Genomic DNA, 19701 nt, shown 5'->3' with positions numbered 1-19701 from the left:
GCAGAGTACTGGGCTAATGGTAAGATTCTTGGTAGTGTAGATGAGCAGAGAAATCTCGGTGTCCAGGTACACAGATCCTTGAAAGTTGCCAGAGTTGTTAAGAAGGCATACAGTGTTTTAAATTTTATTAATAGAGCGATTGAGTTCTGGAAGCATGAGGTTATGCTACAGCTGTACAAAACTCTGGTGCGGCTGCATTTGGAGTATTGTGTACAGTTCTGGTCACCGCATTATAAGAAGGATGTGGAAGCTTTGAAAAGGGTGCAGAGGAGATTTACTAGGATGTTGCCTGGTATGGAGGGAAGGTCTTACGAGGAAAGGCTGAAGGACTTGAGGCTGTTTTCATTGGAGAGAAGAAGGTTGAGAGGGAACTTAATAGAGACATATAAGATAATCTGAGGGTTAGATAGGGTGGACAGGGAGAGCCTTTTTCCAAGTATGGTGACGGCGAGCATAAGGGGGCATAGCTTTAAATTGAGGGGTGATAGATATAGGACAGATGTCAGAAGTAGTTTCTTTACTCAGAGAGTAGTAAGGGTATGGAATGCTTTGCCTGCAACAGTAGTAGATTCGCCAACTTTAAGTGCATTCAAGTCGTCATTGGACAAACATATGGACGTACATGGAATAGTGTAGGTTAGAGGGGCTTCAGATTGGTATGACTGGTCGGCGCAACATCGAGGGCCGCAGGGCATGTACTGCGCTGTAATGTTCTGTGTTCTATGGTTCAACCTCACACAGTTGCCAGGGAGAGAGGATGGATCCAGTAACTAAGCAACAAGATTCATGAAGGGGACAGAAGATATTGGTTTCAGCTTTCCTAACATTTACTTGAAAGAAATTTCTGCTCACCCAGGAGTGGATGTCAGAGAAGTGGTCTGACAATTTAGCAACAGCGAAGGAAGCAGGTAAGAGAGGAAAAGTGTGGTGGAGCTGGGTGTCATCAGTATTCATGTGAAAACATGGTTTCAAATTATGTCATCCACGGGCATGTTGACATGAGAATTGGGGTGGGGGTGGGAGAAGGGATCGACCCTCAGAAATCGTCATGTGACCAGCTACAACTATCATTGCTTGTCATTAAAAAGTTCACTCCCTTAGGAAGGAGGTATCTGTTATCTTTTATCTGGTCTGGCCTGTGTGTGAGTCCAGGCCTTCAGCAAAATGGAGTGACTCAAAACTAGGCCCTTTGAAATGGCCAAGCAAATTAAAGGTGATTAGCGACGGGCAAAGAAAAAATGCTGGTTCTGCTTGTGATGCCCACATCCCATGAAAGATTAAAGGGAAAAAACAAATCCCACAGGAGAGTAAAAGGAAAAGAGCTGGTGGATTAGATTTGACAGAAGTACTCGATATTTTGAGGGATTGCACAGACTGAGTTGGGAGCATAATTGTGAACCAGAGAACATGGATTTAAGGTGTTTTGACAAAAAATGTCAAACACGCAGAAACATTACAAAGCGAGTAGTACTGAGCTGGAATGCGCTGCCTGAAGGGGTGTCAGAGGCTGACTAAATTGTAGGCTTCTAAATGCCATTCCATAGATATCTGAAGGGAAAATAACATTGCAGGGTTTTGCAGAGACAATCATTGAGTAGTTCTATAAAGGAGTTGAAAAGTGTGGTGCTGGAAAAGCACAGCAGGTCAGGCAGCATTCGAGGAACAGGAGAGTCGACATTTCAGGTGTAAGCCAGGTGTAAGTCAAGAATGTGGGGGGAGGGGGGACGGGGCTGAGAGATAAATAAGAGGGTGGGGTGGGGCTGGAGGGTAAGATAGCTTGGAAGGTGATAGGTAGATGAAGGTAAGGGAATGATGGTGATAGGTCAGAGTGGAGGGTGGAGTGGAGAGGTGGGAAGGAAGATGGGCAGGTGGGACAGTGCTGAGTTGAAAGATTGGATCTGGGATGAGATGGGGGCAGGGGAGATGAGGAAACTGTGAAATCAACATTGATGTTGTGTGGTTGGAGGGTCCCAAGGTGGAAGATGAGGTGTTCTTCCTCCGGGCGTCAGGTAGGTAGAATTTGGCAGTGGAGGAGGCTCAGAACTTTCATTTCCTTGGCAGAGTGGGAGGGGGAGTTGAAGTGGTCGGCCACAGGGCGGTGGGGATGATTGGTGTGTGTATTCCAGAGATGTTCTGCGAGTTGGCATCCTGTCTTTCCAATATAGAGGAGACCACATCGACAGCAACCGACGCAGTGGATGAGGTGTCGAGATGTGCAGGAAAATCTCTGCCGGATATGGAAGGATCTTTTGGGGCTCTGGATGGAGGTGAGGTGGAAGTGTGGGCGCAGGTTTGACACCTCTTGCAGCAGAAAGGGAAGGTGCTGGCAGTGGAGGGTGGGTTGGTAGGGGTTGTGGACCTAATGAATGTGTCGCGGAGGAAATGGTCTCTGTGGATAGGGGTTTAGAGGAAGTTCTATCAAGGAGTCAAGAGTGTGATGCTGGAAAAGCACAGCAGGTCAGGCAGCATCCGAGGAGCAGGAAATTCAACGTTTCAAGCAAAAGCCCTTCATCAGGAATGGTCATTCCTGATGAAGGGCTTTTGCCAGATACGTGGAGTTATCTGCTCCTCGGATGCTGCCTGACCGGCTGCGCTTTTCCAGCACCACACACTTGACTCTAATCTCTAGCATCTGTATTACTCACTTTTGCCTAGTTCTATCAAGGAGTCAGCACAGTGGGTGGATTGAATGGCCTCTTTTTGTTCTGCATCCCATTGAAGAAGTATACATGTCTAACCCAACATATTTTATGACCAGTCAGGGACCTGGTTAATTTGGTTAATTTGTGCACACTTATTGTCCATCATGTAATTTAGTTTTGCCGAATACTGAGAGGAAGGGGAAAGAGAAAGGCTCCACGCTCTTTATCAAACTCTTACTTGCTGGTTTCATTCATCCTCTTCGATCTTTGTTGAGCTCGAACACATCTTGCTGTTCTCAATGACCTAGGATGCTGCAGCTATTTCCGAAAGAAATCTCTGAGTAATGAATGCCCTGAGATTTCACTTTAAGTTTGCACTTCACCATAAACCATTGAGGCACACAGTTTATGCCAAAGTAAAGTTCTGGACTTCATCTTTTATGCAGCACTTAATATTTTATGCGCCTTCACAAGATTGCCTTGGGCAAAGTTCCCTTGAAGTTCTCTTTGTTTTTTGCTGCACTGTACCACACTGTTCCCTCAGGACTGCTGCATTATTGTACATGTGGATCTTAAAGGTAACACTGTTTGGCTAGAGCCTGTTTGTTTCCTGGGGAGAACATCCCAGATTGATGCATGGCTATGCACCTGTGCAGCTTTGAGGGAATACTGCCTTCCTTCATAGTGACCTTCGATCAAGGGTGAATAATTTTTTTTCTTGTTACGCACGCCACTTTTTATTTCTGATCTCCAGCTCTCCATATTCCTTTTTATCATCAAGAACTGTTGACGATTCAGCCAACAAAGGGTTACATTTCTGGTCAGGTAATTGGCATCAAACCCCAAGGAGGTCCTGCTTATCGGTATCGTGAAATACTGCATATACATTATGTATAGTCACACTCCCATGATTTCAGCAGGGTGAGATTTAAAATGATTTGCTAAAGTTCTTAAAGAATTCCCTGTAATCAGTACAGTAGGAGTTCATGTGTGGCTATATTTGTTTTCCAATGCTCAGCTCTTGTTTATTCTCCAAGAAGAGAACTATTCATTTATTAATTACCCGTTCTCTTCAGCCATTCAAATTGATTGTTCTAGCTGTTGACTGTTCCTTGTACAACACCATAATTTGGCAGCTGCTCAATTTTAGGTCTCATGTTTACTATTGTTGACAGCTTGGTTCACCACTTCTCACGTCATCTTGACACAATTCTTGGAACCTGACCCTTTGCATTGTTTCGTTCATTCATAGAAGTCAGATGTTCAGCACCCGCAGTTCTGTTAATCTATCCTTTTGTTTCTGGTCATCCATAAGTAGGAATGCAGTTGGGATGGATTGAGAAAGAAGTTAGGCCAAATTCAGCGCTTATTACTATCCAGACCAGCTCAGGAAGGGCTGACGGGTGGCATTTTCATTCAGGCTGATTACATTGTCACACTCATGCAAAGCAAATGACCATTAACATCAGAACAGTTTACTTCTGGTGCACAGATTGAAAGCCTCACGGTACACTGCAATGCCAGTTAGCATTCACATCAATGACAAGCAATGACCTCAATTGATGGAGGAAAGACTTACTAGTACTGTGGAAGTTTAACGATTTAAATAAAAGATTATGATCAATGCACTGACACAGCAGGCGAGTCCAGTAATGCACAGCAGCAGCACCCTCTCCTGAGCAGCAGACTTCCCATGATCTTTAGCTCAACTAAAGAAATAACACTGGACGGCTCCATACCCACGAGGTAAAAACAATGACTGCAGATGCTGGAAACCAGATTCTGGATTAGTGGTGCTGGAAGAGCACAGCAGTTCAGGCAGCATCCAAGGAGCTTCGAAATCGACGTTTCGGGCAAAAGCTCTTCATCAGGAATAAAGGCAGAGAGCCTGAAGCGTGGAGAGATAAGTTGGAGGAGGGTGGGGGTGGGGAGAAAGTAGCATAGAGTACAATAGGTGAGTGGGGGAGGGGATGAAGGTGATAGGTCGGAGGAAGGGGAGGGTGGAGTGGATAGGTGGAAAAGGAGATAGGCAAGCCCTGACCTTAAATTTACCTGGACCATCTCTGACACCTCCCTCCCCTTTCTGGACTTCTCCATCTCCATTAATGACGACCGACTTGACACTGACAATTTTTACAAACCCACTGACTCCCACAGCTACCTGGATTACACTTCTTCCCACCCTACCTCTTGCAAAAATGCCATCCCATATTCCCAATTCCTCCGCCTCCGCCGTATCTGCTCCCAGGAGGACCAGTTCCACCACAGAACACACCAGATGGCCTCCTTCTTTAGAGACCGCAATTTCCCTTCCCACGTGGTTAAAGATGCCCTCCAACGCATCTCATCCACATCCCGCACCTCCGCCCTCAGACCCAACCCCCCCAACCGCAACAAGGACAGAACGCCCCTGGTGCCCACCTTCCACCCTACCAACCTCCGCATAAACCAAATCATCCGCCGACATTCCCCCCACCCCCAAACAGACCCCACCACCAGGGATATATTTCCCTCCCCACCCCTCTCCGCCTCCAAACAGACCCCACCACCAGGGATATATTTCCCTCCCCACCCCTCTCCGCCTCCAAACAGACCCCACCACCAGGGATATATTTCCCTCCCCACCCCTCTCCGCCTCCAAACAGACCCCACCACCAGGGATATATTTCCCTCCCCACCCCTCTCCGCCTCCAAACAGACCCCACCACCAGGGATATATTTCCCTCCCCACCCCTCTCCGCCTCCAAACAGACCCCACCACCAGGGATATATTTCCCTCCCCACCCCTCTCCGCCTTCCGCAAAGACCGCTCCCTCCGTGACTACCTGGTCAGGTCCACGCCCCCCTACGACCCACCCCCCCATCCTGGCACTTTCCCCTGCCACCGCAGGAACTGTAAAACCAGCGCCCACACCTCCTCCCTCACCTCCATCCAAGGACCTAAAGGAGCCTTCCACATCCATCAAAATTTTACCTGCACATCCACTAATATCATCTACTGTATCCGTTGCCTCTCACTTATCTCTCCACGCTTCAGGCTCACTGCCTTTATTCCTGATTAAGGGCTTTTGCCCAAAACGTCAATTTCGCTGCTCCTTGGATGCTGCCTGAACTGCTGTGCTCTTCCAGCACCACTGATCCAGGCTCCATACCCACTCCCCTCACTCTCCCCGGCATGCATTTCCACTCCACGCCTCTCCACTATCCCAAGATACAAATTACATCGACACTATATCTCATGGGTTTAGACAGTTAAGGGGTGATCTAACCAAGGTCTTTAAAATATTTACAGGAGAAGGTCAGGATGGATAAACTATTTCTACAGGTTAGGGATTCTAGAACTAAGGGGCATAGTCTGGGAAATTAGGGCTAGACCTACAGAGAGATCATAGAATCCCTACAGGCCCTTCGGCACAACAAGTCCATACTGGCCCTCCAAAGAATAACCCACCCAGATCCATGACCCTAACCTATTGTCCTACATTTACCCTTGACTAATGCACCTAACCTGCACATCTCTGAACACTCTAGACAATTTAACATGGCCAATTTACCTGACCTGTACATCTTTGGATTGTGGGAGGAAACCGGAGCACCCGAAAGAAACCCACGCATATACGGGTAGAATGTGCAAACTCGACACAGACAGTCGCCCAGGGGTGGAATCAAACCCGGGTCCCTGACGCTGTGAAGCAGCAGTGCCAACCACTGAGCCACTGTGCCACCCCAAATGTGGAAGTGGCGCCCTAGATGTTAGGAAGCACTTCTACACACGAAGGGTGGTAGAGGTTTGGAACTCTCTTCCACAAACAGCAGTGGTTACTGGATGAATTGTTAATTTTAAATCTGAGATAGTTAAATTTTTATTAAGCAAAGGTATTAAGGAGTATAGGCCAAAGGCGGGTATATGGAGTTAGACCACAGATTAGCCACAATCTCATTGCATTGACAGACCAGGCTGAATGGCCTCCTCCTACTCCTACGTTCCTATATCCAATTTAGTTTATGTTTTCATGGAATGTGGACTCTCTGGTTAGACTAACATATCTTACCTGTCCCTAATTGCCCTTGAGAAGGCGGTGGTGATTTGCCTTCTTGAGCTGTTGCAGTCTGTTGTGGGGGGAGTATTCAGCGTAAACTATGAACATAATGGAGGAGAAAGAGCAGTAATCAATAATGTTAAAATAAAACAGTGTACGTGGAGTGAATAGATTCAGACGTGAGTGGGCAGTTCAGCCTAGTTGGTCTATCCCTAAGTTTAAAAGTATTTGTGCTAACAGAGACAAATTACAAATAAATAATCTCTCACCAGTAGCTATTAGGGTTTCGGCCAAACAATTTACTTCAGTTGTGAGGGTCACTGGACCAAAACGTTAACTCTGATTTCTCTCCACCGATGCTGCCAGACCTGCTGAGCTTTCCCAGTAATTTCTGTTTTTATTTCTGATTTACAGCATCCACAGTTCTTTGAGTTTTTAGTTAGCTTTGTGTGTTTTATTGTTAGTTTTGCAACAACAGTCACGGCATTCCAATGTGTAACCCATTACAGAAGGAGGTCACTTGAGGTACTGAAAGCTCAGAAGTAAAGGTTTGCATTCACATAGCACCTCAAGATATCCCAAAATGTTTTACAGCCAATTAGGCACTTTTAAATACAGTCTCTGTTAAAATACAAAAAAAAGCTGGAAATGACTGATGTTATTGTAAGGTCTTAACATATCTCTATTGTATTCATCTTTTCATTAATTTCATGGAAGCTTTAATCTGGTTATTTTGAGCTAATGGTGGGACAGTATTATTAAGCGTTTGTACAATTCCTCTTGATAATGTCCTGGCACAAGACGGAACAAGATCTGAACAGTTCCATGGTTATCTCAACACTTTAATTTTTTCACGTTAGTAACTGACTTGTAACATCGTTGTGCCTCCAGTGTTCCCCGTTTGTGGTTAACCAGAATACGAAACCATAGCCAAAACTTACCACCAATGTCTCCATAATCACAAGACAAGCAAATGTTGTCCTAATATTAGCTAAGTGTTTGAGTGTTTGGCTACAAGCCGCATTTGGCGGGTTTACAATTTTGTGTTCTGACAGATTAGATTCTGGTGTAGGACTTAAAATGTAAGCCAGCTCAGTGATTTAATTGTTATTTTTATTCCTGTTCAAGGAAATTGTAAAATAAAAAGGCTATTTAAAAAGTAAAGAGAAATGGAACAAGGCTGGATTATTAGAAATGCTCTTGTTGCCAGGCAGACAATTTACATTTATTGGATTTGTGCTTTTGACAATTGCATGATCTTACCTGATAGAGTCATAGTCATAGAGATGTACAGCACAGAAACAGACCCTTTGGTCCAACTTGTCAATGCCGACCAGATATCCCAACCCAATCTAGTCCCACCTACCATCACCCGGCCCATATCCCTCCAAACCCTTCCTATTCATATACCCATCCAGGTGCCTTTTAAGTGTTTCAATTGTACCAGCCTCCACCACTTCCTCTGGTGACCTTTTTATTATTTTTTAAAAAGCCTCTTTCTCAGCACTATCTGCATTTGGTATTGATCTATATGCAGTCCTGTGTGAAAGATTCTGCATATCAGACAAGTCACTATATCTGGTTCTCTCAGAAGTCAGCAACTCATTCTCATAGAATCCCCAGTGTGGAAGCAGGCAGTTTGGCTCATCAAGTCCATACTGACCCTCTGAAGAGCATCCTACCCAGACCCATCCCCCCCCCTCCCCCAACCTTATCCCCATACATTTCCCATAGTGTATCCACTTAACCTGCACATCTTTGGACTGTGGAAGGAAACCAGAGCACCAGGAAGCAACCCAAACAGACATGGGAGAATGTGCAAATTCCACATAGACAGTCACCTGAAGTTGGAATTGAATCCAGGTCCCTGGCGCTGTGAGCCAGCAATGCTAATCACGGAGCCACCATGCTATCCTTGGAGTTGACCACATTCTCTTGTCCCTTAGTGAGTTCGGGGCATTAGCGACGATTAGGTGAAAGTGGGTACTGCAGATGCTGGAGATTAGAGTCAAGATTAGAGTCGCGCTGGAAAAGGACAGCAGGTCAGGCAGCATCCAAGGAAAATCAATGTTTTGGGCAAAAGCCCTTCATCAGGAATCAGCTACGATTGGCAACCCTCAGTGGTCTGTGATAAATGGCAAAAACAGACCCTGTTCCAGTCAGCGACTACCACTGTCCAGCTAATCAGATATTGTGGATCATCCTCAGTTTTGGGATCATGTGAAAGGAGCTGGCATGTTGGGACCCACAATGCACTAGAATCACACTCCACAGTCTGGGTTTAGCCTTAGTCAGACTCGAGAGGGTGGTGCTGGAAAAGCACAGAAGGTCAGGGAGCATCCGAGGAGCAAGAGAGTCGATATTTCCAGCATAAGCCCTTCACCAGGAATGTCCAGTGCCACACTTTTTGACTCTGACTTCTCCAGTATCTGCAGTCGTCACTTTCTCCTTCAGCCGTAGTCAGTGTGACATCCTTACAATTACAGTTTCCTGAAGAAGGGCTTATGCCTGAAACGTCGATTCTCCTGTTCCCTGGATGCTGCCTGACCTGCTGCGCTTTTCCAGCAACACATTTTCAGCTCTGATCTCCAGCATCTGCAGACCTCACTTTATCCTTACAATTAGACATACTTGAACAGAGTCCATCACTCTCATTATGCAAGCAGTGATGGAGGAGAACTGACAATTGACTAAATCTCAACAATACCTGGAAACCGATTGTGGAAATTGATTGATGAATAATATTAAAAGGGAGTTGGACAGCAAGTTGATGTTGAGGAACTTACTGGGTCACAGGCAGAGTAAGTGGGGGTGTGGGACCGAGCAGGACTGCTCTTGCAAGGGATCAACAGAAACAGAACAGTCACCTCTTGTGCTGTAAGTTTCACAGACCTGCATTTATGTAGTGCCAAAGCATTTCACCAGAGCATTATCAAAGAAAATTTGATGGCAAGTCAGAGAAGAAGATCCTGGCACGGATGAATAAATGTTTGATCAAAGCTAGATGCTTCACAGAGCATGTCAAAAGTGGATGAACTGTGAGAGAGGAGGAGAGATTGTAAAAACAGAATCAGGAACCTACGGACTCAGGGGAATACTCCATTGATGGAGTATTAAAAGTCGGGCATGTGCGAGAGCCAGAAGATGACATCTAGGACGGATCTGGGGATGGAGAGGATTTCAGAGATAGTGAAGGGGTGAGTCCATGGTAAGATTTGAAGACAGGGAAGTGTTTTCATGTAAATCAAATCAGAAAGTGTTGGAGAAATTCAGCAGGTCTCCTCTGCAGATGCTGCCAGACCCACATCCTCTTCATTTTTTGATGAGTTTTCACAGTCTTGCTTCCAATTAAGCAAGCCCTATTACTGTTCACCTCTACCTAATAGATCATTCCAAACATTGACCACCCTTTGTGATCTGAGTTTAAAATGCATTAAGGATCCCTCACAGACAATGGGAGGCAGCAGCCCTGGCTGGGAATTCTGTTTTAAATGGCTGAGGGGTAGCCAGGAGTTCTAAGAATTCCTGGAGGATTCTGGTTAGGGAGCACACCCTTCTTTCTAGACCCACCCAATTCATAGAGAAAGACTTTTTTAAAGCTTACTTCGATCTCCTTTGACCAGTGAGACTTTCCTCACTCGTCATTAGTATTATGTTGTATGTTTTGAACTTTTAAAAAGCCCTGGTCAATTTTAGTGTAATTTTTCAGGACTGGAATATATACTATGTCATTGAACATTGGACAGATACAGTAGGCCCTTCGGTCCATCATGTCTCTGCTGACCCTGATGTCATTCCAAACTATTGTTCCCTCTATTCCCTGTTCACGTGTCTGGGTGCATCATTTTAATCGAGATCTTAATTTCAGCCCCTTACCACTGACTTCTATTTCTGTCTGGGGTTGGATTTAAAATGGAGATCCAGGTGTTACAAATACGGAGAGATTTTGCTATCTGCTGGCTGATGGTCAGAAATCTTTCTCCCCTGCAAGGATCCCTTCCAAGGATCTGGAAAAGAGATACCAGCTTGAAAATCAAAGCTATGGACTGCAGCTTCTTCCCTCACTGGAATGAAGTTGCCCACAAGATCCTCTGGCTGTGCGGCTGCTATAGTCAATAAAAAAACCCAAGGCCAACAAGTGTCACTGATCCATATTCCCGCACATCGTCCATTCCAAGCACCTATGTTGCATGATCAGAAGATTTCACTTCAGAATGTGTGGAATTACAGCAAACTACAGAATCATAGAGGTCTACAACAGAGAAAAAAGACCATTTAGTCCACCAAGTCTGTGCTGCTCAAAACCAACTGCCTAATTATTGGAATTTCATTTTCCAGCACTTGGCTCATAACATTATCTACTTTGGCATAACAATAATATGTATTAGGGTTTCTGTGTCTACCATTTAATAATAATAGTCAGTTCTGAATTAAGTTATAGATTTTAAATTATATATTAAGATATTATATATTAAGATATATTATATAATAATTAATATTAATATTATGAATAAGCAATTCAGCTCATCTAGTTCCTTCTGGTGTGCATATTCTTAAGCCTCCTCCCATCTTCCATGTCTAACTCAATCAGTGTTACCCTATTGCCATTTCTGCCATATACATATTTCATCTCTTTTCATACTATTCACTTCAACTGACCTAAGGTGCTATGGTTCCACATTTGCATCACACTCTGGGCAAAGCAGTTTCTTCTGTTTGATCTTGTTGGTGACCGTCCATATATTTTGCTCACCAACTTTTGTAAAACGTTTCAGAATTTTAAAGACCTGAATTCAGTCACCCCTCAATCTTCTTTTTCCAAGACATGAGACGATCCATGATGGATATAATCTCACAATTCCAGTATCATCCTGAGAATCTTTTATCACACTCTCTCCACTATCTCTATGTACCTTATCAGAAAATTGTAATCAGTCCTATACCTAGTAGTCCAACTGTGGTCTAACCAAGGTTCAATATAGCTTTAGTTGAACTGCACTTCAATGCAATCTATTAATAAACCCTCGGGGTTTGTTTGTATTTTTTTGGATGTTAATAACTCAAGGCACAACTCTTAATACTTTGTATTTTCATTATTACCAGATCCATTCGGATCTCTCTCCAATTTAGATTCTTATTTTCCAAGTAATATATGACCATCTTCATGTCCTGATCAAGTTGTAATGCTTCCCACTGAGTTCGGTTGAAATTCATTTGTTAATCTCAGATCTACCTGAAAAGCAACACTTGCATTTATATAGTGCATTCCATGAGCACAAATTGTATGCAACTGTTTTACAGCCAATATTTCTTGGGATATAAGAGGAAAGTAACCATAGTGCCAATTAGAGAGAGATGATTGGCGGTGGTTTAATCTGATGGTCACCACTCCTCAGGTGAGGGCTGAGGTTGAGAAGGTAGGACTTTATGGTGACGTCAGCTGAAACTGTGCATTTGTCATCACTCTGAATCACATACCAACTGTCCAGTCAGCTAAGCTAACTTTCTTTTGAGGTGTAGTCACTGCTGTAATGTAGGAGATATGGCCACAACATGCACATGACAAGCTCCATCAGACAACGGTGTGGTGACGACCACATAATCTGTTCATTCTGAATGTTGACTGAGGGATAAATATTGGCCAGGACGCTGGAGATAACACCAATGACCTTCTTCTAAATGATACCCATGTGGTCTTTTACATCAATCGGTGGATGGAGCCTCAGTTTTAAAATAGCACTCTGCCCTTCGATACTGCATTGAAGTGTTAGCTAACATTTATGCACTCAAATTCTGAGTAGGATCTGAAGACTTTATAATTCAAAACAGATAGTACCAACAACTGAGCCACAGCTGGCACATTACAAGTAAAACCCTGGAGGTCAGGGATCAGTAGTCAGTGTCGGGGGGTGTCATTAAAAATCAGCAGACAGATTATAAACTTCATGTAAACGCTCAGTACTCTGAAAGGGACAGAAAAGAAATACACATATGAAGTTATCTCTTCACATCTCTCAGAAACACTGCGCAGCACATCACACATAATAAATGGTTTTGAAGTGTAGTTGTTGGGGTAGGCACCTATCCAGTTTATGTAAAAGGTCCCTGAGTAGCAATCAGATAAATAACAAGGCAATCTGTTAGCCAGTCAAAATAGGTTAAAACCAAAACGAAAAGCCCTCTTCAAATGGCTGTTCGACTCAAAACAGAATATTTTCTTTTTCAAACTTTGGATCAACATTTTGTTTTTGGCAAAGTCCCCCTGCTATTTCTGCACTCTTGATATAAAACAAACAAAATACAAGGGGGTGTTGGGGGTGGCGAAGCTCAGACATATTTCTATACGTGGCACAGCCAACAAACACAGCATCCTGACTGGATTCCGTTTACTTACTGGAATAATTCAATGCAGCCTCCTTGATAACCAGCCAACATTGGCTCTTCGCGTGTTGTTTACACCGACTCCTGACAGCACTGCGGTCAACACTGGGAAAGTATTAAAGTCAAAACATAGTCCCTCTCACTTCACAGGCCTGTCAGTAACTTATTTTCCCTGTTTTTGTAAATGCAGGCACAATTCCATATAAGTCAACGGCTGGAGGGACCGCCTCCAAGTGTAATCCCACCTCTTCATGTACCGTCGGAACCTCAGCTGTTAGTCATGATCAAAGCCTGTCTAAATCCTCGAACTGGAAGCTACCATTGATGTAGTCCCACCCTCCCCTCTCTCACTTCAGCTGAATGATTTGTTTCAGTACTGCAGTGTCCTGCAGTAAGAAAGCCTCTGATTAACGATTCAGGACAATTTCCACTCTGGCCAGGCTGACACCGTGAAACTTGTAAAATAGGACAGTCTATCCTTTCTCCCACACTGGGTCGCCAGAGAGTCAGTCTGTGACCAGCACTGAGGGGTGCACAGCTTAAACTTACAGTGACTGCTGATTGTCAGAGATTTCCTGTCCCGTGGCCTCGTCATTTCCCTCACTGACACTCTGACAGATGTTGTTACTGAATAGTTACCCTATCAAATCAGCAGATCTGAACATCTCTCCCAGCAGAACCTGGCAAGGGAGGTCACTCTGTTGGTGAATGCCTTTCTGTATGCAGAGGAGAAAGGCCTCAATTAAAACTAGCTTTGTAGATTTGGAAATCATTGATACTTTCAGGTTTTCTGTCTAAGCTTTGTCTAACAATGCTGTGCTTTTTGATGCAAATTCAAACTCTCTCAAGGAGCATCACAAAAGGCAGGATCAGATAACGATTAGGAATCAGAAACAGTAAGGGGAGGTTAACCAGGAATGTGAAGTTGGGGAACAATAGAACCAAGAGGAAGGGTTGAATAAAATGGTTATTGGAATTAGAATTAGCCTTTATTGTCACATATACTCAATGAGTATAGTGAAACAGTTATACATTACCACTTACAGCACTGATTTAGCTCCAAAGGTACCTAGTTACAGCTTCTTTAGCTACAAGATCTTAGACAATAGAGAAATAAAATGTCCACCATTGCAGAAATAAAAGTTCAGAATGACAGAGCACGCTGGGCCCTAGCTTCCAGTCCACACTGGGCCCTGGCTCCAGACTGCACTGGCCTTCACCTTGACGAACGTGAGGCTGGAAGTTTTAAGTTTTGGTGCTCCAGCAAGGGCTAAAAAAAATCTTTCGCTGTCTACCTCCTCTAAAAATGTTATACTTTACATTGACAGCACCTCCCATTTTTATAAAGTGTGGAAATACCTGTACCCATTTTATTCTCCAATGGTAATTTTGAGATGCCCTGTGTTCCCTGCTGTTTTTCAATTTCCATTTTAAGCCCACTTCACTGTCTATTTTGCAGCTTTAAACACGTGTAATTTCATCATTACGACCTTGCTATGCAGACACACTGTGCTACATCCTGGCTCTGCACAGCTTTTGCTGTGAAAAGAGATTTTCTGTCAAAGGTTTTAGTCTTGCACTCATCAAGACACAATTACAAAAACACCAAATCTTAAGATTAATAATAATTTATACTGACTGAGAAGAGGGTGTCAACCAATCAGCATTCTAGAATCATATAGTACAGAGGCTCTTTGAACCATCACATCTGTACTGTCAAAGCTGCACTAAGTCTACACCAGTTTCATGTTCCAGCATTAGGCTCGCTATCATGGATTATAAATTGTTGTTCAGTTTCAGATTTGGTATTCTTGCAATTTTGTCCTGATGAATTCAAGACAAAAAACCTTGACATGATGTCTCTTTCTCTGCAGTACTTGAGTCCTGTACTGCCAAGTGACTATAATCATGAGCTCATTATCATGTAGTCTCCCATTTAGTGAAGTCCCAGTTGCTGCTGTGTTATCAGAGGAGGCATTACAGAGCAGAGGACAATTGAGAATTTGAATAAAATGGGTACAGGTATTTCTAAAAATGACAAGTGATCTTAATGTAAAGTATTACACATACAGAGGAGGTATAACCCTTTGGGAAGGTAGATATTGAAAGGTTGTACTCTTGTGAACATAGGAGATATAGTTAGTAAGTTTGCAGATTACACCAAAATTGGAGGTGTAGTGGACAGCAAAGAAGGTTATCTCAGATTACAACAGGATCTTGATCAGATGGGCCAATGGGCGGAGGAGCAGCAGATGGAGTTTAATTTAGATAAATGTTAGGTGCTGCATTTTGGAAAGTCAAATCAGGGCAGGATATATACACTTAATGGTAAGGTAAGTCAAATCAGGGCAGGATATATACACTTAATGGTAAGGTCTTGGGGAGTGTTGCTGAACAAAGAGACCTTGGAGTTCAGGTTCATCGTTTCTTGAAAGTGGAGTCACAGTAGATAGGATAGTGGAGAAGGTGTTTGGGACGATTGCCTCTGTTGGTCAGTGTATTGAATATAGGAGTTGGGAGGTCATGTTGTAGCTGAACAAGACACTGGTTAGGCCACTATTGGAATACTTGTGTGCAGTTCTGCTCTCCGTGCAATAGGTAGGATGTTGTGAAACTTAAAAGGGTTCAGAAAGGATTTACAAGGGTTTTGCCAAGGTTGGTGGGTTAAGCTATAGGGAGAGGCTGAATAGACTGGGGCTATTTTCCCTGGAGCATTGGAGGCTGCTGGGTGACCTTATAGAGGTTTTTATAATCAAGAGGGGCTTGATTAGGGTAAATAGACAAGGACTTTTCCCCAGGGTGGGCATTCCAAAACTATAGGTTTAGGGTGAGAGGGGAAAGATTTAAAAGGGACCTAAGGGGTAACCTTTTCACACAGATACGTTTATGAAATGAGCTGCCAGAGGAAACGGTGGAGGCTGGTACAATTACAAAATTGAAAAAGCATCTGGATGGGTATATGAATAGGAAGGGTTTTGAGGGATATGGACCAAGTGCTGACAAATGGGACTCGATTTATTGACGATATCTGGTCGGTGTTGTCGAGTTGGACGGAAAGGTCTGTTTCTGTGCTGTACACCTCTATGACTGTATGACTCTATTCCCTTTTGCTGGAGAACCTAAAATTAGGAAGTCATCATCTCCAGATAAGGGACCAACCATTTTGAACTGAGTTAAGGAGATGTTTCTTTACCTAGAGAGTTCTGAAACTTTCACACTCGCTACCCTAGAGGGCAGTGCATGGTTATGGAGTCAATGAGGATATTCAAAGTCAGATAGATTTCTGTACACTGAAGCAGTGAAGAGATAGGGCAATTGGACTGGAAAGTGAAAATTATGTAAATATCCAGTCGTGATCCCACTGAATGGTGTGGCAGGATGTGGGATTGCCAACAGCGTCCCTGGATGGGGGAGAACCACTCATCAGAGACCTCTGTGCCCAAAGATTGGAATTAAGAAGAGGCAGCCGTGGCTTTAATTCCTTCCCATTCCACACCCTGCTCCCACTCTAGCCACCAGATTGCTTGATGTCCTCATCCAAACCCCACCCATTCCCCTGGCTATGACAATGCCTTGAAAGATAGTGGGGGGAGGTGGGGTGCACCAACGGGTTCCTGAGCTGAAACCAGGGCATTTTAAGCTCTGAGCACAACAACACTTGCTGCAGAACTCTGTTCCTACCTCCCCATCAATGTCTGCCAACCAGGGCCCTACTCTATGGAGGTCGAGCGACAAGAAGCCATTTTAAATTTCTTATCACAGGACGCAGGTCTTGGGGGATCGGAGGCAAGGGCCGGAGTGTGGCTTTTAGAAGCTGACACCTTTCCCCCCACCTCACCCTCATGAATCAAGGTGTGACACTGAGCCACATGTGAAGGCATTTGAACAGAAGCTTGATGGAAGACGTTTAAGAAGAACCTCAAAGTGGAATGGGATGTACAAAACTGTAAGGAGCAAATTCCAGAGCTCGGGGCTTTGGCAGCTGAAGGCATGGCCACCAAGCAAATATGACTGATGATGATGCATTGTTATCTGTTGAAGTGGTATCCTGATACACACAAACATATCTTTCAATGTGTGATATTGATTCCTGTAAATATGTTTTCTGAGAAATGGCATTGCTATTACATGGAATGTGAAATAACTCCCCAGAGGCTAGAATCCTGTTTTCAAGTCACCCTTTGCTTACATGAGCTAGCTCTCAGAGTGAACAAAACCTCTGACACTCCTGTTTATATCTGTCAGACAGGGCTCCCTGATCGGACCAGGTTAACAGCCCCAATCAGGGAACTCATATTCCATGATGTCCACTTGGCTAATCTCATTACAATCACGACAGAATGTACAGTACAAAACCAGGCCAGACAGTACACTGAAAGGAAAAGTGTTTATGCTCCAAGCAAGCCTCACTGTTGTATGATCCATTCAAATAATCATCTAATCCTTTCTTTCTCTTGTAATTATATAAATTCCTCTTAAATGCACCTAAATGATTCACCTCAAATACTATTTGTGGTAAGAATGTCAGCACAAAATAAACAAGAGCTGCATGTACAGCTGACAACTTACCTTCTTTTTCAGAGCAGCACAGCACAGAAGAGGTCCTTTGGCCCATTGAATCTGCACTAACCTAGTCATACCAATCCCACTTTCCAACACTTAGCCCATCGTCTTGAATGTTACTTTTTAAGGGTTGTCAGGTTTCCTGTCTTACTGCACTCCTAGGCAGAGCTTTCCAGATTTCCACCACCCTTTTCCTTAATTCCTCTCTAAACCTCCTGGGTTTCAGATAAAATTATGTCCTGCCCTCAGTTACTGACTCTTTAACAAAGGGGAACAGCTGCTTTCTATCCTCTCTGTCTATGCCCCTCATAATCTTATTCAACTCTACCAGGTCTCCCCTCAATCTTCTCTGTTCCAAAGAAAACAACCCGAGTTTATCCAGCCATTCTTCATTGCTGAAGTCTTCCATCCCAGGCAACATTTGAGTGAATCTTCTAATTCTGCTCCTAATTCATGTTGTGTGTTCAAGCTCACTTGAACATTCAATAAAATCATGGGTGATTTTCTGCATGACCTCCCCTTTGCCTCCATATGCCTTAGCGCCCTAGAATCTATCAACTCAGCCTTGGAGAGACTCAATGACTGAGCCTGCACAGGTCTGTGGGGCACAGAATTGTAATGATTCACAACTCTCTGAGTGTAGAAAGTTTTCATCACTGTCCTAGATAGCTAGCCCCCTTATACTGAAAATTTGAATCTGGTTTCCAACTATCCAATCAGTGAAACAAGCTTCTCATCTTTTCACAGAAGACCTGGATGGTCTTCTGTGAAAAAATTAATATGGTTTTAGGGGTGGCATGGTGGCTCAGCAGTTAGCACTACTGCCTCACAGCACCAGGGACCCAGGTTCGATTCCTGCCTTGGGCGTCTGTCTGGAGTTTGTACATTTTCCTCGTGTCTGCGTGGGTTTCCTCCAGGTGCTCCGGTTTCCTCCCACAATCCAAAGATGTGCAGGCCAGGTGAATTGGTCATTCTATATTGCCTGCAGTGTGAGGTGCATTAGTCAAGGGTAAATATAGGGTAGGGGAATGGGTCTGGGTGGGTTACTTTTCAGAGGGTTGGTGTGGACTTGTTGGGCCGAAGGGCTAGTTTTCACACGGTGGGGAATCTAGTGTAATCTTCCGGATCTACATCCAACTCTTCTAAACTCCCAGAGAATAGTAATCTAATCTAATCTAATCTAATACAGGCTCAACAGTAATGAGTTCCACATTTTAATCATGCAAACAATCTGGCAGTTGGGGGAAATGAACACTTACAAAATAGATAACCGGCCCATTCTAAGCATCAAATTAAAAAGGAAGACTTACATTTTGAAAGCACCTTTCATAATCTAGGCATGTCCCAGCACCTTGTTGCAGAAGGCAGAGTCATTATTTCCACTGGCTGGGGATTCTAGAACTAGGGGCACAGTCTGAGAGTTAGTGTCAGACCGTTCAGGAGAGAAATTAGGAAGCATTTCTACATACAAAAGGTGATAGATATTTGGGACTCTTGCCCACTAACAGCGTTGATGCAGGATTAGTTGTTAATTTTAAATCTGACATAGAGCGGCGGGAGCTGGGCGGAAGTTCAGACGGAGCGCAAAGCCGGTCGGGAAGGTAAGTGATTACTATAAGAGTGGGTGTGTTCAGCTCAGGTCTCTTTGACAAGGAGGTTGAGTGAAGTGATTACACCACAGTTGAAGAGGGTGAAGACATGACTGCCCAGCTGGTTCAGTGCGCTACGTGCTTGATGTGGGAGGTCAACGACTCTGGTGTGTCTGGCTCGTATATGTGTGGAAAGTGTGTGCACATTCAGCAATTGACCGAGCATATTGCAGCGCTGATGAAAGAACACGAAGACCTTAGGCTCATCCGAGAGAACGAAATCTTTCTGGACAAGACCTTCAGCGAGGTTATTACACCAATCATGCCAGAAGAGAGCAGAAGAGAGCAAATGATAAGGAAGGCAGAGAGGAGACAGGTGCAAGACACCCCGAGAGAAGTACCTGTCAGGAACAAGTTGAAGCTTTTGGAAACAGAGACTGATGACACTGCCAGTTCGCAAGGCAGCCAAGTTTGTCAATCAAAAGT

General features: G+C 44.0%; 1 protein-coding gene across 6 annotated transcripts in view; it reads right to left on the bottom strand.

Annotated features, from left to right (window-relative positions):
* Positions 1-19701, bottom strand: part of LOC122539828 (thyroid hormone receptor alpha) — a 352280-nt gene that overhangs the window by 112945 nt on the left and 219634 nt on the right. The window contains exons 1-2 of one of the 6 annotated variants that reach the window (XM_043674924.1): positions 13077-13627; positions 6695-6780 (exon numbers count right to left, since the gene is read on the bottom strand). The exons of 3 other annotated variants lie outside the window; for them this stretch is intronic. Coding sequence is in view for 1 of the 3 variants with exons in the window: in XM_043674923.1 (XP_043530858.1) it covers positions 13077-13117 (41 nt within the window). In the remaining 2 variants the exon portion in view is untranslated. Of the gene's footprint in view, positions 1-6694; positions 6781-13076; positions 13630-19701 lie in introns of those variants that run through there. 2 more of the 6 variants (XM_043674925.1, XM_043674923.1) reach the window with 2 other exon arrangements.

This window comes from Chiloscyllium plagiosum, chromosome 33 (assembly GCF_004010195.1).
Source record: "Chiloscyllium plagiosum isolate BGI_BamShark_2017 chromosome 33, ASM401019v2, whole genome shotgun sequence".
Taxonomy (NCBI): Eukaryota; Metazoa; Chordata; class Chondrichthyes; order Orectolobiformes; family Hemiscylliidae; genus Chiloscyllium; species Chiloscyllium plagiosum.
Note: the sequence above shows the minus strand (reverse complement) of the source record. Positions and strands in the feature narration are given on the sequence as shown.